Source organism: Anarhichas minor, unplaced genomic scaffold (assembly GCF_050575085.1).
Source record: "Anarhichas minor isolate MPS153535 unplaced genomic scaffold, ASM5057508v1 ptg000012l, whole genome shotgun sequence".
Lineage (NCBI taxonomy): Eukaryota > Metazoa > Chordata > Actinopteri > Perciformes > Anarhichadidae > Anarhichas > Anarhichas minor.
In genome coordinates this window covers 3448455-3471975 of record NW_027466458.1, presented here as the reverse complement: position 1 = coordinate 3471975, position 23521 = coordinate 3448455, and the positions used below count along the sequence as shown (strand labels likewise).

Below are 23521 nucleotides of genomic sequence, written 5' to 3'. Positions count from 1 at the left end.
ACTATTACAGGAACACACCAATCAAACAAACAAGCCCACTGCACTTCACCTCCGAGCTGTCCTCATCCTCCTCGTCGCCATGCCAACACATAGTGCACTCGGATACGGTGACCCCGAAAAAGGGCGACGGAGGAACAGAAATATTTGGTACGCTCCCGAGCTCGGCCAAACGGCTAATGCCACACTGAGAGCAAAATGGGTTGGCGGGGGAGAAAACGATAAAAAGAGATAAAGAGAGGGAGAGTTAAGTGAGGGAGGAGGGGCAACGCCTCCGAAAGAGGATATCCGTCCCAACACCAAGCTGCTCAGGCCTTTCCTGTTTCCTCTGCGATTTTGTTGCTGTCAGTGGAGAGCGAGACGCAGAGAGAAGGGGGGGTGACAGAAACTCTAAACATCAAGGACACATCCTGAACTGGATCTGTGGCAGTCAGCTTGTACCACATCAAGTCTTTGTACACCCATTAATCAGATCAGGCTTGAAGTGACTTTGTGACAGCTGTTTTTTGGTCTCACTTGGTTCAACGACATGATCTAGAGAGGGGAAACCAGGGAAGGATGCGTTTTCTAAGTATTGGATCAACGCCAGAGAGTAAGCTTGAGACGCATTTCTGCTGCCTGCTTGACCTCTTATTTTCCTGTGGGCTCCACATCTGCAAACCACAGTGGTGGTTCCCCCTTCCCCTATGCGGAGACTATGGGATACAGTCACAGTGGTGGGTGGCGTTAGCCCCCCTAAAGCTAGCCTCCAACATCATCCTCCAAAGTGGGAAACGAGCAGACGGTTTGAAGCGCCATTACGCTGCACAATAACAGCGATCTTACCGGTGAACTGTACGTCACACTGTGCCGGATAGGTGTCATCAGAAGCACGTCAGATAATGGAACGAACGCATGGTGATTTCTACCAACATGGTGTAAAAGGAAACCTAAATATGCAAACAGAGACACACGAGTTCTGATCATAAACCCGTCCTGTTGGCTACGGCGCTGGAACTGCTGTCATTTTTGTTTTCGTTTTAAAGCCTAAATTTAAAAACATGAAAAAAAGAAGCTAAATGTTTTAGCATCTTCCATACACTTACACGCACAACGGTGAGCTTTGCCATGTTACACTTTGAGCTACTTATTAGACCTGTGATTAATACAGATTTTGGGTGGTGTACTCCCGTTTCACCGTTTCAGTTAAATTAATTTGAATTCTCAAATCTAGCTAAAAGCAAAGAAAAGTGCCGCGCACTGTTTTTCCTCTGGAGGAGACGACTGGAAGTGTTGTGAAGTCAGCTTGGCGAAACAGATGCATCAATTATCTTTGGGCAGACATTGATGACCTAATTGATGTACTTGCTTAGCTACGTCCAACTACAACCCATTAACGGGGAAGGGAGAGAGAGAGACTTACTCTTAAGTGTTACATGACAAAGGCTTTGTTCCCCTATATGCACATTAGATCAAACGGTTACATAATTAAGAGCCAATCATAGATTTGTCCTCCCAGGGTATTTAAGCTTTAGAGCTTAGAATATAAACATATATGAAAATGGTGCTTAGAATCTTGCGCTGGCCACGACCAGTGTGTTATGCCCCATTTCATGCTGCATTAAGGTTGCTGGTGCGACCCACATCTACAAACCAACCAGCCACATTGTTAGAATTTGGTCCAAAAATTAAGAAATTTTGACACACACAGTCTTGGCGTCCAGAGGACGTGACGCAGTGCGATCAAACACAGTTTTGGATCGACGACTACAGATTTCACCACATTTCTTCAACTGTCATCTTAGTAAAGACCCTTCACATTGTGCAATGTTGGGCTGTGAATGTCCATCTTACCCAAAATTAGAAATGATCTCCATACAGTATATTTATTCATTCACAGGTATCACACAATCGAGAGAGAGAAGAAATTGCAGGCAGGAAGAGGTTAACAGCTAGCAGTTAGCACTGTGCCACAGCTACAAATGAATACAGACAGTTGATGAGGTGTCAGCGGGCCAAAACAATAGCAGTTATCTGGCAGCTTGCCTGATGGCTGCCCAAACATTAAAAGAAGTGGATAACAGGCTTCAACAATGGCGCCCATTCGCTCCAATGTTTTTACTTCCTGGTTTGCCTCTACATTGTACATACCGAAAGATGACATCATGCACTTTAAAATAGCTTTTCTTGGGAAATATTTAATAATTGGAAATTCCTAATATTAAGACCAAGACCTTGTTTTCAGTTAGAAGTTTCCCGTCAATGGGGAAAATGCTTTTTGGGTCACAGGACGGCGAGTGGCCACTGGTGTTGAGTCCAGCTCTCTTAATACATCCAACAAAGGGAGAAGATGAAGGAAAGGTCAGTGACGTCACCGGAGTTGGCCAAAGACAGGAAGCCATCAATGACAGGTGACACACCCCTAATCATTTCCACACACAGTCTTCATTAATAAATGGGATTTCTTTTTTTTTGTAATCTTGTCTTTACAGTTTGAGAAAATTGTCCGGTTCAGTGGAAATGATTACCGTGTTTTCTTGTCACAGGAAGGGAACGAGTGGACCACTTATGTCTGTCATTTTGAGGTCATTATGTTGTTTGTCTTCAGTCTTTCCACATAAAACTGACTCATGCCTCTCGACTCCTCAGTAGATCTGTGTGAGCCCAGATAAGAAAAGAAAGGGGACACCGACTGGAGACGAGGAGTTTTCCTTCCTGTAATCTGAAAAGATGGACTGAGCCGACCAGAGTGAGCAGACTCGCGTAGTTTACCGTCTATAAGCAAGCAGACACCAATACCGTAAGTACATTAGAGCTTTACAACTAAATATGGATTGTTTACCAACTGTGATGGAAGCTGCAGTAATGGCTTAACAGTCAACACATTTCATGTATGGGCATTTAAGTCTGGTAGACTGAACAAATATCAATATTATGTGTCCCATATATGCTTTTTCCATTTCATTAATAAAATCTGGTATTTAAAACTCAACCTCAAGACTCTGTGATTTAGGATCTTTGCAAACCAAAACAAATACAAATTAATTAATTAAAAATACTTATTGCCTCAAAAACTTTCCGGACAGTTTGACAAATCATTGATCTACTGCTGAACGAAAATATTCAAAACGTTGACATACTCTAAGGATGAGAACAAAACTGTCAAGACTATTAATACAATAATGATTACACAAAATCCTGAATTCTATCCATAATCCATCCATAATTGCACGGCACTGACTACCCTCAAGACTTCACTTTGACATAAGACATTTAACTCCTCTCCGTCTCCACCCACCACCTCCATGTGTAAAGTGTGCGTGCATGTGATCCACACTGTGAGAGACACTGATGAAATGTTTGCTTACCCTTACAGCACATTGGGAGTAGCTGCTGTTGCTTAAAAGAGGTCGGAGTGTTTCGGTGTAACTGTGGATTGTTGTGTTTCTCTGCTGAGCTACAGCCTCACTGCCAAGTGATTGTGTGTCAGATGGTGAACTGATTGTGTAACTGAGGTGGAGGGATGTTGTGTTGTTGAGTTCTTCTACTCCGCTCACGCCCTCTCATCCACATCATTGTTATGACTTTAAGCACAGATGCAGTAATGTAATGTAGTAATGGAAGAAACTCCTCAAAGAGTAAGAATTCAGTCAAGTATTTACTAAGAACTTTGCTATTCTTAGATGTGTATGACACGTCTTCGGTGTTGATGGACTGGGTGGTTTTCAGCACAACTAAGTTACTTTTTTGTTTTGATTGGGCAGATACAACTTATTTTGGGTGGTTGGATAATTGGGGCTATTGTTTTTATCCATGTTAAATTGGTCCACCACTTTGGTTTATGACAAAATACTTAAAAAATAATGACATTCCCATCAGCCTCAGCTGTACTTTGTTTAGTGCTAAAATGAACATGGTGAACTATAGACCTGCTTAGCATCAGCATGTTAGCATTATCGCTGTGAGCATGTTCGCATGGTGACATTAGCTGTACGAGGGAACAGTTGTGCTTTGAGCTAAATGCAAACATGGCTGTGGACTCTTAGTCGTGTGATAATTAGGCAGTCACCACGATGAATAGATATAATGCTACATCCAATGAATTGGGCCTTCCTCTCCCTTCATTAGAATATACTGAAACTGACAGTCTGACACAACTTTAAAAAGAAAAACATATTGACAGCTGGTTCACTACAATTAGGCTTTAAATGATTTCCAGTTCTAAGTTCCTAAGACATAATCCTGTAGTACTTACATTACATTATTTCATATAGAAATATGTTGGACGAATATTTTTTACTTAATTTTAGATAACTTTTATAATGATTGGACATGTCCGAGGCTCTGATTGGGCAATTTGGCAACAGTGCTGGTGTTCTTAATGCAAAAGGGGGAACTTGAATGCTCTCTTATCACATATGTATTAAAAAAAAACAACAACCCGTAATCTCAATTTCAAGATAAATCGTACTTCAACAGAGAAATCTATCAGTAGCTACGATCGACCCCGACTCTGACTCTATGCTATGGTTGCAGCGTGGATTTAGTCTATCAGTCTATGTATGCACTGCTAATGAGATTCATATGTACAGGTCCTCAGTATCCACTGCTGTACAGCCACTACGCCGGAGACAAAGAACAAGATATCTGGTCCAAACAAAGCGGCCGATCGTCACAATCGCCCTTCAGGCCGTGTCATGAGCTCAGTTGGTGGGAACTCGTCTCCTGCCACTTCCAACACAACACGTGTTAAAAGACATGAAAACAGCAGCAGGTGAAAACAGGACGTGTTCCGACACGCTTCTGTATGTGGCGTAGGACATACATGCACAAAGACGCACGTCTCTTAGACCGACGCCACTTAAATGAACTGAGCTCAGCAATTAAAGAGAAGAAAAGCTGATACAATCTTTCAGTTGGTCACCCGGTGTGTGTAACTCTATAAAGACCGCGACAGACAGCTAACGGGGGCATGAATGACTCATCCGAGGCTCATGACGGGCTAATTCAGTAGATAACGGCGCCAAGCGAGGCTAATTCAATCAGATTGTGTGAGCAGCGTAGGGGAGCCTTGGGCTGGACGGAGAGGAACAAGACAGATCATGGGTGAAGTGCAATTTTGTGCGTGTGTGTTAGCATGTCCTCCACTGTGAGGACAATGCCTGGAGTTTTCCTACGGAGTGATAATGACCACTCAGTACAGCGATAGTGTCCACACAGAGGAGTTGTCGTGGACAAAGATAAGAGGACAGATATTGATTTTAATGCACACACTGATGCAAAAAAACACACGTGTCTCTTGGGGAGCTCAGCCCATTTCTGACTGAAGCCCGTGTTGTTATAGAGGTCGTGATCTGTGGACTCTCTCAGCTCCAGTACACTCACTCCAAAATATCTTGTTCATGTGGGCCGTTGAATATGACACTGGGTGAAAACGCCATTGTAACTGTGACTGGACACTTTTTCCACCATGAGAGAAGGAAGGACAGGCGGACTGTGGCTGTGCTCAAAGTCACAGACAACAATAGAGGAGGAAGAAAAAGGAGGAAAAATAAAAGAGCCTTTTCACAGCAACAAATCATGAAAATGAGATGGCTGGTAAAGTCCTCTCTATACTAAACTACAACTGAAAGATGCTGAGGACAGGTACTGATCAGTGATCAGGTTCTTTCTGATGTTTATAGAAGTTAAATTGTTTTTTTGTTCCAGTATAAAGAGTTTGAGTTTTTTTCTGGGGTCAGCATTTCTTAAATCTCTACAAAGGAGTTTGCACATGCAAAGTTAGCACGACATTTGTTCAGCATGGACTAAATTACTAAAATAATAAAAAGGCCTTTACACATCAGGCGCGTGACAAATAAACATGGAAATGCAAAATACTCGCATGTCGCATCATAACTATATTCATACTGGCAGCGTTGCGACAGTAGCTATACTTAAAAAAATAAAAAGGTTTGTATAGGTTTGCGCAGGCAGAGGAGAAACTACCAGGATCCTATTGGGACAGGTTGTGACGACACAGACAACCGTTCAAAAGAATATATTGATGTGCGAATTAACTGCACAAAAGAAAACCTACGTGATGCATATTTCTCACTGCTAAACCTGGCTGGTCTCCCTCCGGTTATATCTTTTTTGATGCAGAAATAAAATGGTCCTTAAAAAAGCAACTTGATGTTACTGTAGTATATATATATATATATATATATATATATATATATATATATATATATATATATATATATATATATATATATATATATATATATATATATATATATAAATAAAATGTAGATTATACACATTGATTCACTGGGGTCTCTAACCTGCAAGTTAAGATTCTCAGCAAGCACGATAATCACCTTATTATAGTAAAAACCAAGGCTAGAACAAAAAATATCCTATTGGAATAACAAGACTTCATTTAAAAAGAGTACTCCATTGATTTAGCGTCGCACTTTATTCACAGCTGACATTCAGTGCTTAGGAAAACACACACACACACACGTAGCTATATGTCATGTTAACAAATGTACTGCAGTTGAGACACACACACACAGTGGATTTACAATAACTCGCATATCACGTCCTGTCGATGTCTTCCACTGCCACATGGACCACTTTTTGTTATTCTGCCAAAAAGAAACACCATTTCCTATTCTTGTCGAAGCGACTGACAGCATGGCAGAGAGGAGGGGCGAGGGAGCAAGGCTGAAATCAGACAGGAACAAAGTGGACCAGGAGGAAGAGGGGAAGTGAAAAAGCAAACCAAACATTTACCGGTTTCTTCAAAAGGACAGGCTGGTTTAACACGGGCCTTTATGTGCGTAAACACTTTGACCTCAAAACAATCACTGTTAAATTCAAGAACACGTTATTTCCCCAACGGTGTACCAACAGTTAAATCCATGGATGCACACAGTGATGCTCATCGGCTACAATCATCAGCAACCGGGGCCGTCTGTGACGGAGACGGTAGCAAATACATTTGCCCCGTCACGCTGATGAAAAAAGAGGTTGGCGAAAAAGAGAAAGACAGAAGCAAAGAGAAAATAGCACGGGGACAGGAAGAGGGGGGGGGGGGGGGGACGGACGAGGCCCAGCTGAGAGGGTTCACGGACAAATAAGCAGAGAAAGAGAGGAGGGCGATAGAAACGGGGCAAAGAACAGCAGCCGCACCGAGACTACAATGTGCAACAACAACAGGGCCAGTCAAGTGTTCATCAAAACAGCTCATGAATGAGAGAAAAGTGGCCACTTGCTGAATCCTTTATACGTTTAGAGCAATAAAACATTGTTCTTCAGCGTCTCTACAGTCTTTATTTCAGGTGCACTAGATGTAAAATATTTTTCTAGACTATACTTTTAACATAAGCAACAGAAACAAGACGCTAATTGGCTCATGGGAATGTAGTTTAATTAAAAATAATAATAATAAAAAGCACCAATAGCGTTTATTTGGGCTGCTTTGTAAATTTTCCAATTCCCTGAAACGCTTCGCCGACATCGCAGCTCGCTAAAGCCCCAAACCAGTTCATCATCTCAAATGTGTGCAATGTCAAGCCTCCAGTCTTTCCTTTGTTTTGCCTCCAGCTTACACAGTGACGTAAACATGACGACGGCTTACAAAAAGGGTCCATTAAGATGATTGACAGCCAAGAAACAAAAGGAACAAAGCCAAAATAGGCAGGGAAGAAGAGCACTGGTAGCGAACAAACATGGGGGTTAAACAGGAGCACCTTTAATTGTCTCAGCTGTGCACAATATACATATAGAAACATACGGGTAAGACTGGGACAATGTAACCTGATCCCCTGAACCAAGACACACCCACATCCACAGTGGCCCATTTTTGGCAGAAAAACACTGAATCCAAGAATTCTAGAACGGTAGCTGGATCTGTTGTTAATAGCATGCTGTTCACAAACTTGGCTCAACCTGGCAGCCATTGTTTTCACCAGCTATTGGCCACTTCACTTCTTTGATTCAGGTCCGTGTGAGCCTGACAGCTTGGCGCATGTGGAGGAAACCTTATTCTTTGAGCTGCGTCCAAGTCTTTGGTTACAGGCAAACACGATTGAAACTTATTCATCTTAATTATTTGCTAAAGCGCGACATGCACCGGTCGTGTCCACTCTTGTCGTTTCATTTGACTCATGTTGAAGCTATAGGAAACAGGGCGGTACAATAAGGTGCCGCGTTCATGTCATTGGCCTAAAGGGGAGAAAATGTCTCCTGACGTGTGTTGAACCACACGACAGGAGGCTGCTGCTTTGTTATGCAAACCTTGAGCGGTCAGTGCTTAGAGCTCACCTGGATTATTGCTCACACGCTGCACCAAACACAAACAAAGCCACCACAGAAATTCATCACCTAGAGTGTGCAGCGGCAGTATAAATGGTCCGGTAAAAATACATAAAACTGTTTGTCAGATTGAAAAAACGTCAGTTCGATATGACTCCAATCAATCAGTCCAAAGTGTAACGGTCCAATACGTTTTATTTTAAAGCACATGAATGGCTTCATGTTAGTCACCATCAGGGCTCATTGGCGTTCTGAGGCCAGGCACACTCTAGAAGACGAGACTAGTTGAACAAAGTCTCAGACAAACCCCAGAAACACTGTTGGCGTGTTCATCTGCCCTCCCATGATTGTGACCCCTCATCTGGGCCCAATCGTCACCAAACTTTACATTTTCATCGGCAGCAATCTGAACCTGCTACCGAGAGTTGCCGACTCCTCTATAGAGTCCCAGCGGCGTCCCCAGGGAATACATGCAGATGAACGGAGCCCGGCCTCCTTCCATGCGGCCAGCGCCCGAGCTCCAACTCTGCCCGCCAGATGCTCATCTGCATGTACTTATGATTTGCAGTGATTCACCAAAAGTTGCATTTGATTGGATGAATGCGTTTTTAAAAACGCCCCCGAGTGCAGGACGAGTCATCAAACATTTGAAACCGTTTCACAGAAGAGAAAGGACGTGGAGTCTGATATATACACTAATACACCTGCATGGTTTCTAAATAACCTCAAACAATTCAGAATGAATAAAAACTTAACACAAAGGTTCACTTACTGGCTTTTTTTTTTTTTTTGAGCTTTCAAGTTTCATTACCACGGTCAAGACGTGCAAACATAGATTTGTCATTTCTGTTGTGCAATGCGTTTGTTCATATCTGACTTTAAAACATGCAACATTGGCCGGTATATCAACCCGTCCCTACTGCACAGTGTCCATAACAGACACGCATTGACACAGCAAGAAACTGTGCTACAGACAAAAAAAAAAAAAAAAAAAAAAAAAAAGGAAAGGAAAAATGCAAATCTTTTGCTTCCTTTTTCCTTGATGTGTATGATAGAGAGGAGTTAATATCTTTGATCACCTTGAGCTCTGGGGACCCTGTCAAACCCAGGGAGCCTGAACATGTTTAGAGATGAAGAGCAACGTTTGAATCAATCCTCAAGAGGTAGATGTTTAGATGACAAACATCCTCATGTGGGAATATAAACACAGCCTGTACAGGGAGAAGTGGCTCCATATCCATAACCGCTGAACCTTTCCTGGAATATAGAGAGGGAAAATGAGGCAAAGCGGAGAGGAACAAACGGACACTCCGCTGCTCTATTCTCCAGAGAACAAACACACAGAGGCATTCATCTTCCTCATCAGCAAGAGAGGGGGGGGGGGGGGGGGGGGGGGACCCTCGGCTCTGCGGGACACCTGTCAATCACCGTGTGCTCGGCGAGGGGTCCAGACGCCAATCAATCACTGTCCAATCCCTGCCCTGCTGAGTCAGCGAGGATGCCCCCCGACGCCCGTCAATCCCCCTCCGGCTAGTACACACAGCGAGTGGTGGGAGGAGGGAGGGGAGAGAACACAGACGTAACCTTTCCAGGAATGGTAAACAATTCATCTAAATTAATCCAGGTGGGAATGTGTACGTACACACACGCGCGCGGAATATTTGGCTTTAGGACAAGGCTACATTTCTGAAGATCTATTTATTAGGGAAGGGTTAGGGTTCTTAATACACCTCTGTGAGCCGATGAACACCAGAGCAGCACAAAAAGAAAAGAAAAGGTTGACATTGTGTTGTGAGAAATGAAGCAGGTAAGTGGCACATGGTATGGTTTGCTGTTTGAATAAGGAGGTGAGCGGAGCCCGAAGAAAGGCCGCATACATACACATGTGCAAAGTTTCATTTGACGTAGTCATCGTGACGTCACCCATTGGTTCGTGGACTGCCGTTTCGAAGCCACGAGTTCGGCGATTTCGCTGTCGCCATCTTGGATTACGGCCGACAGAAGTTAGCATATTTGGAATGCGGGGTAGTGACAGAGAGGCGCTGTATATAGCTCTGGTAACGGCAGTGGCCTGTCAATCACAGTAAGCCCGCCCTAAAGCATCCCCTGCTTTATATTTTACTCTAAAATGGGACCAGAATTTAATAAATGAACATCATGCTGTTTCGAAGAAAACTTGAGACTCAGATTTCCCAAAAAACTTCTTTGTGCAACCGGAAGTTACCGCCTGGCCCCAACCTATATGGTTTGGTAAATGACAGTGAAGTTAATATCTCTGGATTGTGGACTGTTGGTTGGACAAAACAAGACATCATCTGTTAAATTATATTGGTGAACTGAAAATACTTGCAGCTCTAGTCAGATTGTAGGAAAAAAACAACAACATTGATAGATTATGTCTCAATACTTAAATTCCAGCATCCCAGCTTCAGGCTAGCTGTTAACTGCTGCTAAAGTGTAATAATCCTCATTATGTAGTTTGTATGTGTGTCAACCAAGCAAATGATATCTAGTAGTAACACAAGCTTTCACACAGAGTTGTTCACTTACAGATGAACACAAAGAAGCAGTAAGGTCGTAAGGTCAACTCTTTCTCTTATGTCCGAGTCTGTAACATTTGTGATAATTAAATCACGCCAAATGGCTACAAATGTTTCCGATTGTGGGACAGGAACCAAAACAACACACTGGCCTACATTGTCACTTTTAAAAAAAATGTAAAAACAGAAGTGTATTCATATCTTTAAACCAGGAAACGAAACTAGCGAGTCTTTCCAGCAGCACGTCAGCCTCTGTGCCTTGCTGATGATCACGCTCTATACCTGCATACTGCTGGCCTGTGAAACACCAGCACTGTAGAGTCTGTGGTTGAGTAACAGAAGTCAGTTCGATGACAAAATGAAAACGATAAACGTCGGCATGAAAAAGATACATCGCAAGATAGAGATGAATACAGCAGCACAGGATGATCAAGCTCTTTGTTCGTGTTTCAGTGAGAAGTCTGACTGCACTCTGTGTGTGTGTGTGTGTGTGTGTGTGTGTGTGTGTGTGTGTGTGTGTGTGTGTGTGTGTGTGTGTGTGTGTGTGTGTGTGTGTGTTATTAGACTACATGGATGTCTGTGTAATTGCTCTGACAGGTCTGGGGTATCTGCCTAGAAATGAACTTCATGGAAAGGCGGCCCTGCAGAGCTGCACGTACAACACTGGATATATTTTACTCCTCTGCGTGCGTTAACTCTAAAGTAAAGAGATAGAAATGGGTCTGCACGGCCGAGTCAGTTGGGGCTCGTCGCTCCTCGAGAAGAGCTTTGAGAATAGAAAGAACCGCGCAAAAGGGTCGGATACAGACCTCCACCTGGAGTGAAAGACGACGTGCGCGAGAGAGGAAGCGTGTCCCGTGTGCGGCTGAGTCACGGAAAGAAAAAAAACATCTGGAGGCATTCCTGAGACGCCTGAGTGGTGACAACAGCCGACCTGGCAGGAGAGACGGGGGTGGGGGGGGGGGGAGGTAAACGAAGAGCAGGGAGAGACGTGGAGAGGCAGGAGAACCATAAAGTCACTGGGCTACAACTCCCTACAGCATGCCTCCACCTAATCCGTCTGCACTGTTTGTTATACATCAAATACCACATGCATGAGACTGAAGCTATTTAAAAACAGCAGCGTTGTCAGGGGGGAAACCTCATATCTTGTTTTTAGTAACAGAGCCATGTTTTTGCGGCTGTGAGAAACGATGCTAACATGCTCTCAGTGATGCAAGTTGATGTTCAGCGGGTGTTATGTGCACCATGTTCACCGTTTAGCTCGCACAGCTGGGGCTAATGGGAAAGTCAGTATTATAAAATACATTGTTTAACTGTAGAGCTGCAACTAGCGATTGTTCCGCTGATTTATTTTTTACATTTTGCCCTTCTAGTCTTACGGCACCCCAGTTCCCTTGCCGACACTCTTTCTCTACGAGCAGAGGGAGGGATGAGGCCGCAGGGAGGAGCAGAAGAGAGACAGACACCGCCCTTCCCCACGAGACAGACAAAGGCCAAGACAGCCAGAATAAGAGAGCCAGGAGGGAGGAGACGACAGGCCGAGAGAGAGGGGGAGAGAGAGAGACAGGAGGGAGAGAGGGGGTCAGCCAGTAAGTGATAGAGAGGCAGGTGGAGGCGAAAGGAGGGTGGTCGGCTGATGGATAAAAGAGCATGCTGGGAGGCCAGACTCTCTGGCAAACACACAGACACATGAGGGGAAGGATGAGGAGGATGAGGAGGAGCTTGTGTTCATGGGTGGAGAAGAGTTCACTGAGAGCACATTTGGCAGAGTGCTACTGCTGTAAACTAGTCGAACAAAGGGCGGCATATTAAATCTAAATCTAAAATAATTCAAAAAGGTCCGTCGTTTTCTCCTCTTGCAGCCCCAAAATGTTTGACCAAGACTTGAATGTCTTTTTTCTAAAAGCACACTCGTGACTTATTGACACGTATAGGGCAAAAGCAAGTCACACTCTGTATGTGTCGGAAAGCAGGGGTGAGTGTGATGGCCAGGGAGGGAAGGAGGGAGGAAGCCCTGAGAGGAGGAAGGAGGAGCAAAAGAGGGAGGCCATGGGGATCACAGCAGTACGCAAGAGGCATCTGTGTTAGACATTTCACTTTAGTGTCCAGTCTGTATACGTGTTCTACAAGTGTGGAAAATTGAGAAAATAATAGAAAGTGGCTTAGGCTTAAATCCCAGTTGGACTAATAAATCAATGCAAATTTTAACTTTCAGTATTTTGTCAGCGTTTTTTTTCGTAACTGCCACCTGTCAGATCTGAACCGGGTGACGTGGTGATGACACGGTCAGCGTCTTAGACCTCTAGACCACCAGAAACTTGTTATTGTGGATAATCCACAGAAAACAGTGTAAACCACTTACATCTGGACCAGCTCAAGTCCTCGATTAAAAGTAGTTCCAATGCAAACTACTGACTGAGGTACAGTTAGACAATCCCACATAACACAATGTACTTTAATTCATTCAAGCAAGTAATTACTGTAACTAATTCTTCAAAAAGCCGGTTTGTCTGTCTATTGTTGCTTCGAATGAGTCATGACTAACAGCTGACTGCGAGCAAGTCACGCCTTCAAGTGTGTGTTTGCCACTGTGTGTGTGTGTGTGTGTGTGTGTGTGCGCGCCGGGCTACACATCACATTTGTGTTTGGGGAGCACCCAAGGGAGACCGCGTGGCTGTACATGGTGAACTTAACAAATAAAGACGGAGCGAGGAAATGCACATTCATGTGCCTCAAGAGCACCCTGGGGACCCACTGCGTTGAGAGCGAGAGCCAGAGCGAGCGAGCGAGCGAGAGAGAGAGTCACAGCATTAGCGGTTAAGACAGTTGGGTTCAGGTGTGGCAGCAGCAGCAGAGACCAGTGCAGCAGGTCTGTGTGTGTGTGTGTGTGTGCGCGCGCGTTTACAGGACCTGCAGAAACAGGTTGAGCTCGCCAACAGTGATCACGTGGTCGCAGGACATTAATGACTCGGGATTACAAGTTAATGGTCTTTGGCGCAATACTTACGGCACTCTGAGCTCCAGCCATCAAAGCACAACAGACTTTAAATTACAATTATTACTGACAATACTTTTTTCAAAAAGCAATTCTCCATTTAAAAAAAAAACAACCCAACCTTCAGGGTGAACTGGAGATCACCCCGAGAATTTCTATATTTTTCTGTCCATAGATGAACAAAAAAAAAGCATCTGTCCTCTCGGTTGTGCAAGAGCAGCTTCCGGTACAATAAACAAACAGCTGTTTTCATGTTTTACCAGTTACATCATTTTTAGTTCAATCTGTTGTCTGTCAACATTCCCGTGTTTAATATTGCTGAAAGCACTCCGCTTTGCAGAGATTTAAATGAAAAAATGAACGACAAACATGTGGACACAACGGGTGTGTTAGCTGATAGGTGCAAGTAGAGGCCATCGAACTCAAATGAAAGAAGAGCAGGTTTGGTTGCTCTTGAATCGGGTTATATAAAGTATTTAGTGATAATGGCCCCGACTGAGTAACCACAGCTTAATGCAAGCAACAGTTTAATCAAGTGGGAAGGGGAAAAAAGCATTTCAATCCAATCTCTAATTACATAGACGAATATAATTCGAGAGCCTACGCTTAGTTAATTGTCCTCGGAGACAGTTCGCTCTCATTAAAGCTTCCAAAAACAAAGTGGTGCTGTGTAAATGGGCTCCGTCTCATCAACATGTTGTACATGAAAACCGAATGCCCCATCGACTCTAGATAACCAGGTGTGTGTGTGTGCGCATGTGTGGGGGTAAGGCTGTCTAAATCATATAGGAGGAAAAACTATGACCTCATCCTGCTGCCAGCTGTTTCTATGACAGCACAGCCTCTAGGTAACGCACCAGGAAGCACACCTGTCCCCTCCTCGTTCAGGCTTGCCGACGTTGGAACGAGCAGCAGCCAAATGAAGCCACAGCCGGATGTCGTGCTGACCGAGTGTTGGATAACGTGCTGCGGGAGCTTCGGCTGCAGCTCAAAGTCCAGACGTGAACTGAAGGTGGTGGTAAACTCAAGACAAACACGGAGGAAAAGCACCAACTCACAAGTCTTTGTGGGTGTTTTTTTTTTTGCGCTGTGGATTCATATTGTTCATCTGTTTATATGATCAGTTAAGAAGAGGGAACTCAACTGATTTTACACATTCTAGTCCGTTTACAGGTCTTGAGTAGCTGTACTGCTGTGAAAGAAAGTTACATAAAGCCTATACAGTGCCTTGCAAAAGTATTTGCATTGTTCTGAATTTGTTGCATCACCACCTGGAATGTAAATAGATTGTTATTTGTTGCCTCTCTGATTAATGCTCTCTTCGCCTGGTCCACCAGTACTGGTCCTCTCTTGGCAGGTTAGTTGCGGAGCCTTATTCTTTCCATTTTGTAAATAATGGATTCAATGGTGCTCCGTTAGATCATGTGACTGTTGTATTGCACACAGGTGGACTTTATTTAACAATCATGTGACTTATGAAGGCGATTGGTAGCATCAGATCTTAATCAGGGGCTTCATAGCAAAGTAGGTGAATACATATGCACGCACCACTTTTCAGTTTTTTATTGTTGAGAATTTTTGAAAATGTTTTTCAAAAATTTACTTCACAAATGTTGACTATTTCGTCTGGGTCCTCATCAAATCCAGATAAAAATAAAAGGGGGGGGGTAATTTTGTAAGGCACTGTTTGCAGCACAACCAAAGATATCTACTTTAATTTAATTACTTGTCAATACCTAGCGCAGCCATTACCCACAATGCAACTCCACCACCGTGCTATGCTAGTAGCAGCTAATGTAGCCTCGAATATTCTCAGTCAGAGATGAGGAGCAGCAGCAGAGGTCTGGTAAGATCAGTTATTTCCAACTACAGCTTCAGATTGCTTTCAATTTTCAAACTCGTAGTCTTCAGCTTTGAAAATGTTTTCTTAACATGTTGATCTAATTCACCCAGCTACCCAACCACACGTCCAGGCCCGGGCCGGCGAGCCTCCCAGTGGGCCGCATGTTATCAGTGTAACTCGATCTCCAACCCGTTCTAATGAGAGGGATTGTTTGCGGGGTGACTTTAATAACTCCCATAGCCTATTTTTATCTTACAAGTCACACCCTCCGTCTATGACGCACAAGACCACAAACGCAAACCAACTTTGACAAAGACCGTCTGTACTGCGATGGAAGATCTTATCAAAATCATGCTGGCAAACATTTTCCAGTTTCACTCTGCCAATAATAAGCATTATTAATTGAACCGTCATAAGCAATCATACAGCAATCTACTGCATTCATTATTTGTAGATGCTGATCTCTATTGTGCAACATGTATAAAGTGTTTTCGGTCTGTGGAACCATGCCAAACCTAACAGTCTTCATTATACATATACTGTCTTATATTCACAGACCAGGACACCGATGGCACCATGCAGACAGTAATAACTTATTCAGTAAGATAACCATGTTTAGCCTGCAGGCGGGTTCACGGCAACAACGTCACTTAAAAGCAAAAGTCTTTTCCTTCTAATTATCCCCAGCGGAGGACGCCTCCTGAGGGCCGACCATACGCAAACGGGAAAACAAGAGGGAGAGCTAGAGGAGGAGGAGGAGGAGAGCAGCTGGTGCGTAGCCTGGACAGGAGGGAGGAAGAGATAGGAGGAGAGAGTAGGAGAGAGAGAGAGAGAGAGGGGAGTAAGATAACAGAAGGGCAACATGGTAGATCACTTTACACTCGACGACCGGTCAAGAAGCGCTCCCCAGAGGGAGTTTGGTCAGGCTGCAGAGGCCAGAAGCTGTTTTCTTAGTGTAGCGGTGGAAGTTAAAAACGATAGTGCTACACTGAAATATGTCGAATGATGGGGGGGGGGGGGGGGGGGCTCCTCCAACGCTGATGTCCCACAGTGCTACAGCGTCTGGAGTGTGAGGTACTCCCGTACCATGAAGACCCGCCAATCATCAGTCACGGCCATGTGTGAGGGGCCGCTGAGCGACTCCTAAATTACAGCGGGCTTTTACTGCTGCGGGGCTCGATGGGAGAAACTGCCCCGTTGCCCCTGGTAACTAGACCATTGTAACCACTTCCAGTCTGCGGTCGCCCCGCTGGCAGAGCCGTCATGTCAGAGACGTCCTCTGCCTCGCCCTCCGTGTAAATTCTTCTGCTGCTTGAGCGAGAGAAGGAGCTTCAGCAGCGTCACATGAAATAGGTCGCAAGATAGCAGAGCAGAGTGTCGGTGTTTGTCGGCCAATAAGTAACAAGAGAATGGCAGCAGAGAATCCAGGCTAGGTTTGAGGTCATTTAAAAACAGGCACAATCACATAGCCTGGCAATTGTTTCCAACTGTAAATTGTCCTGCTTGGCATGTATCAAATCAAAGGAATCTGGAGATTAAGCTACTAAATATCAATATTGGTATCGGCCTTAAAAATAAAAACCTAGCTTTCCTGGAAGACCATTTACAAACTCATCATAATATTCCAAATAACAAGGAACCTTGGGAATTGCACAGGACCATTATTAATTTAACTCTGAACAATAGAAGAAGAAGACCTGGCAGCCATTCTGCCAACCAAAGCTGAAGGCCAGCTGTGAGCCTGGTGACCAGGCCCGACTGAAGCGCGCTGCAGATTATGTGACTTTGATTATCTAATGCATTTACTTCATTACCAGATTATATGTGATGCAGCTTTACGCCGACACATGCAGTACATTAATCTCGTTATCCGTCATATACGTTTCAGGCTGTTCTGTGGTCACAGACGCAGATCACACAGCTTCCTTCTTTTTATGTTCCGACATACATCTTTGCCGTTTTTTCCCCACCATTTACTTACACTAAATGCACCAATATCTTTTGTCATTTTAATTGGACACCACATCCTGCCACACTGCAGAGTTTCCAAATTTGTCAGAAAATTCTTTGGAGCCCACACAGGGCATTAGGAAACTCCACCACCAGTCTGTCATAGTTTTTATATGGAGTCACTGTAGAGTGTCAGCAGAATTTTTTTTTGTTTTTTGTCCAAGACCACATGTTTATGTCAAATCATGCTCAGTCTGACTACTCATGGCAACCATCCTTACACCCTGCAAATGAAAAAAAGAATTTCATTCCATTATATTTCCTGGTGGCCACTCTAACTGAAAAGGTCTAACGGCTTTAAAGGCTATATCTTTAAGTTTTAGTGAGACCTGTTGAATCAAATAAAGTCATAAAGGCGTAACAAGCGCATGCAAGACCAAATTTGGGAGCACAGTATCCTAAACATGGTCAGACACAAATCATTTTTGAAGAGCTGCCTTTAGGTGCAATACCGCTTGAGCTTATTCTGGCTGCAGTGTGAGCTCCAGGGAACCGCGCCTAGTTCATCCCATTAAGTTGGCCGATGCTGCTTTGTTCGTGAAGCGTTTTACCAGCCGGCCCCCTGCTGTGGGGAAAATCACCACGCGTGAATCCCCATTGTGTGTGCTGGAGGATGAGAACATTGCACACATGGTCAGAAATGACAAAACTACACTTAAGAAATGAGGGGACGAAAGTCCCGCACATTTTGTTCATCAACACCCTGTCCAAGCAATGAAACACAGATGTAAATACGCGTACTTGACGAAATGCCTGTCAAAACATGCCGCTCTCTGATTATTTCTCCGGTGAACTTCTCCCCGCGGCTCTAATATTGCGTCAGCTTTTATGTCCTGAAATATCTTGTCCGATTAGGGGAAATGTACTCTTTCTCCAAAGTCAAAACCCTCCCTGAGATTACAACATAATGCTCTCTTTCTACTAAAAAGCTTTGACCTTTTAATGCAACAACTGAAAGCATGTGACGACTCGGTGTTGTGTGTTACATGCAGCGCATTTCCAGGCAGACTTAGTGTATTTGCGAGGAGGTTCACAAGAACAACAACTATCCATTTTATAAATCCTTCATCCTTGTTCGTTTTATTTTCTAGTGAAAGAAAGGAACTCTACTTTAGAATCGCCGTCTCCACATTGCTTATGCAAAAAAAGTCCTCCAGCGCTCGTTAAGCTAGCTGAGTGGCTGTTTAAACAGCACGACAGCGCCGAGCGACGGGGCCGAGATCGATGCATGTGGCCCAGAGGGCGCCTGGGCACTGCCATAATGAGGGAGGGGGGGGGGTCAAGGGATGTCAGAGCGCAAGGCTGCTGGTGGTGACGAGCCACGTGAGAGGGAAAGTGAGGAATAACTGCTGTTATATAATGAAACTCTCCCCAAACTGTTCTGCTTCACGGGGAGAAGAGCAGAGCAGGAACATCTCCGTTACAGTTATGTTTGGGCTGAGTGACCCCGCCCCGCCCTACTTGCTCCTGCACATCCTCATGACCACTGCTGCTTTTCCCAGCCCTCCCAGTAAGCTGGTGGGGTTCACTGGCCAAGGGTGAGCGGTGATGTCATTACAGCTCAGTGTTGCTGTGTGTGTGTGTGTGTGTGTGTGTGTGTGTGTGTGTGTGTGTGTGTGTGTCTCTCTAGGGAGGAAGGCGGGGTCCGTCTGAGGCAGGAATGCAGGGGTACATCGCGATGAGGTCATGATAATTATGGGATGTTTGCAAAGAGGGAAGGCGAGCTGTGAGTGAGCAATGAAGAAAACCCCATGAAGAGAAACATCAGCTTTAGAGCAGCCTGCTTTAAATACGCGAGGGGGAACCAACACACTTGATATACGAGGGCTTTACTACCCAGGCTGGGGGTGGCGGGGGGCAGCTTGGTGGGTTGGTTGGTTGGTGAGGGTGTGGTCACCAACGTGCTCCAGCCAGGACAAGGAAAATGAACCCGCAGTGAACTGAATGAGATCTGGGCCGCTGGTGTCAGACAATACAAGCTATTGTACTGCTGCGGCTGTAGAGCCTCATCATCAGCATAATGCCCTTTAGACCTCCCCCTTCCCTCCACCCGCCCGAGCAAAGCCTCACCCACATGGGAACTGCTCCGATCAGAGCCGCGGTGATCCAGCTCGAAAATGGCCACGTCACAGCGCATGCGTGTATGTGTACACAATTAGAAGAAAGACATTCCATGAGTTAGCAACGGGAGGCCCAAACAGTAAAGCCTCGTCAGCAAACTTCCTCTAAAGTTTTGTTATTGCAAAAACAATTCCACTGTAAGGTAATAAATTCAGACGCCTGCAAGCTTTCGATCAGATCACATGATCTTCCTCGTGCCAAGTGCCGTGGAAATGTACACGTTCGAATTTACATTTTTACGAGCCCTTTAAAAGCGGCTCTTATCAATGTTTTTCCAACAACGATGTTTCAAATGGCAAAATGAGAATAGAGCGACAATGAAATTGGTCGCTGATGACAATGAACCTAAAAAGAGTCATCACCTGAATCTACTGCTCCCTTCAGCTTTAAAAAGAGCTTCATGGCGAGTTTCAGCTGTCCGATCATCAACTCTAATGTTTGGGTTCACGCTAACCGCTCCGATTGGCAGAGTATAAGCCCTGAAAACCCGCTAGCTTCAACAACTTCCAGTCCAGTTTGTCGTTCTTTTTGCGTGTAAATCATCTGCTTTACGCCAAATACTTTTTGATCTAGTGAGCTATTTATTCTTTTTACAGTTGGAATGACAAATAGATCCATCTTATCAACAATGAGTTGTCCCTTAGCAAGTACATCTAAGCCCTGTGGTGGAAAAGGGCCGCTGACAGACACCATACAGAGACAGTGAATAGAGTCCATCAGAGGACAGTCGCCCAACTGTGTCCAACACGGATGCATCGCTTCCACTGCATGCTCCGGCTCGACTCACTTTTGGTACCAGGTCCTTTTCTCTTTTGTTGAATTTGATTCCGACATGGTAAACAGAAGTGAGAGCATTACTATCTCGGCTATGTTCACACTCAAGTCGGTCTCAATAGCTAACTTTGCTGGTAAGCACGGGGATGATTTTCTCCTCGACTCTATATGCTCGCTCGCTTAAATACTCCGTTACACACACACACACACAGCACTGTTAACCGTTTTATAAATGCTGGAATTTCCTTGAGGGTCAGGCCACAACATAAAGCACACAGTCAACAGAGCCCATACGAGGTTATGATCATGTGTTACAAGCCTAAATATAACATTGTTCATGTGAGAGATCCTATCATATGATGGGAGCCCTGCTAGACGGCATCGTTTCATTAAACTGAGATGGCTGACATAAAAATGAATGAGAATTCTCCTTCCCTCCCTCGGTGCATTATTGTGGATTCTGTCTGCCTACATGGCCTCAGGGCAGAGCTGAGAAAAGCCTACTTTGTCGAATAACTGTCTCCTTACGTCATGGTAAGGCTTATGGGAAGTACTCCTATGCATTCCCTGGAGTGTCTGACTGTGTGTGTGTGTATGTCAGCTGTTACATCTGTGTATTTTGGTGTGTGTGCACTTGCGAACATGAACATTTGTGCCCATGTATGCCTGTTTCTGTCTCAGTTGTCTGGGCTTTTCTACTGAACACACAAAGTGCAAGACATGTCAAACCGCCACAGATTCCTACAGTTTACTGTACAGAGCAGCGACACATCCCCCCCACACATTCCCCTCTAACCTTTATCAGGAAGTGTGACGCAGTTGGGTTCAGACTCCTGTTGGGGCTATTTAATATCGTCTTCCTGTGAGGGGGAGCAAACAAATGGCTCGCCATGGGAGAGGTGTAGCGCTCCGCTGCCCGCTTCATATCCACAATAACGGAAGCGTAAAGGGGAACTCCACCAACTCCACACATACAAATCTGTTTACAGGTGTTGGGGAGTACTGCTGCATATGTGAGAAGAAGCTGTGGAACGCAGAGGGAGCTGCTCGAAGTCAGATATATCGCCTCCAGTGATGCCACATCTGCTGCATCGACTATGAAAATTTTATTTTTAAAAAGGACACTCGCATGCACCGCAAAAAAAAAAAAAAGGCACGCAGGGCCGGTCCGCCCATCTATGTACAGAGAATCTTGGATTACAACACACACGCAGAGGGTGTGAGTTAATTCTCTAAGCTCTTGTTTCAGGACGAGCAAGAAAGGTTCGGAGGACAAAGGGAGGGAATAATGGCTTCACACACACACACACACACAGCAGCCACTGAAAGCCGTTCCTCTGGTTTCCCGCCGTACATCAAAGATCAAAAGGGAGACAAAATACATCACCAGTAGCTCTTTCAGGGTGCAGCGAAGATGAAAATCAGCTGGCATCATTGAGTGAGCAGCTCGGCATTGTCAAGTTCCAGCTGCCACAATGGGTTATTGATTCCATCAATGACGTATCTCCCAAACTGGTCATTGGAAACGGGCGGACTAACGGGGCATTGGCCAAATTTAGCAGCTATCTGTTTGGCACTGATTTTCAAACCCTGGTGGTTTCCCATTTGAGGATTTCTGATACTGTTTAATGACTTGGCCGTCTAGCCCGGGGGAACATTAAGGCACCAAAACTGGAATTAATCCTGGTTGAAGTGGGAAACTAACCCGGCACAACGCATTTAAAAAGCAGCCGGAGAGCGTGCTGCACCCGAGCAGCGTAATTAAAACGCAGACTGTGGCTTGATTTTACTGCCGACACGTGCTGGAGTTCAGGACTTCCTGAAGCTGATAAGGGAACAGTCAGTGGAGACATCGGCCATGTGTGACATGTCAGAGACAAACATTATCAGGCTGCAACTAAGGAGTCTTTAAATGATTGATTAGTCTGCAAATTACCCTCTTGTGTAAATTATCGATTGTTTGACATTTTTGCATGAAAAGCTATTTATGATTTAGATGCCGATTATTTTTGTCGGTCAACTAATGGATTATTTGACTGATTATTTCAGCTCCAAGACATTGAATTTCGTAGCGGACCAGAGCTGTGAGAGGACCCGAGGACTTCACAGTGACGGATTTCCACCAAAAACAACAAAAAAAGTCTTGCTAATCCGAAGGGAACACTTACTGGACAATTGAATAGCTAGTGGACTGAGCAACAGGTAGACTACAAGTTACGTCACCCGAGGACGTGAACTCTCAGGTGTGCCTGTATCAGAACATAATAAACGATCAATAAACGCCATGCCTTGCTCATTTGTAATGCACAGTTCATAGACAAGAAGTGTTTGGTGTTTAGTCAGCATTTTAGGACATCTGTGGTTCACGCAGAAATACACAATAAGAGTAACGTTGTTGTAAATGTGAAATCCTCAACCAACGATCATCCCAAACAGTCTTTATTAATCTGCACGCTCTTCTGAAAAACACTACTTCTGCCTTTTCACTTTGCTCCTTCTAATCAGAGTATATCAACGCTAACGTGTCTCACGTTTCACCGTCTTCCCTCCCACTTGACTTGCATCCTAGCTTGTAAACAAGAATGTCTGATTGCAGAACAAACGGGAAGTGAGGCACCTGCTCCACCTGCATGGCGTTCGCTCTAAACCGCTCCAGAAACTTGCACGTCTGATACACGAGTCACGACGGAGTCAAATGTCACGGTGGGTCAAGAGGCAACAAAGGCTGCCAAAGTTCAGTGGTATGACTTTCATAATGCTCATCTGCCCTCTTGTCGTAACAGTTTCAAAATGAATGTAGACGTCTTGCTTTGATGGGGTCTGTCTCAGCTTTAGTGACTCTCGAGAGCAAAGAAAAAGGTCAAGAATCATCAGGACATTGTGGACGTCTTACCTCAGCACACAAAGCGAGCAGCTTCATGCGGTCATGAACGAGTAATGCCTTCTGGGAACAGC

The 23521-nt window shown here is 44.6% G+C and overlaps 1 protein-coding gene across 2 annotated transcripts in view; it reads right to left on the bottom strand.

The window, feature by feature from the left end:
• pkn1a (protein kinase N1a) overlaps positions 1-23521 on the bottom strand; it is a 41878-nt gene that overhangs the window by 16768 nt on the left and 1589 nt on the right. The window contains exon 1 of one of the 2 annotated variants that reach the window (XM_076090285.1): positions 50-196. The exons of the other annotated variant lie outside the window; for it this stretch is intronic. Coding sequence (XP_075946400.1) covers positions 50-91 — 42 coding nt within the window. The 5' untranslated portion in view covers positions 92-196. Of the gene's footprint in view, positions 1-49; positions 197-23521 lie in introns of those variants that run through there. 2 annotated transcript variants of the gene reach the window in all.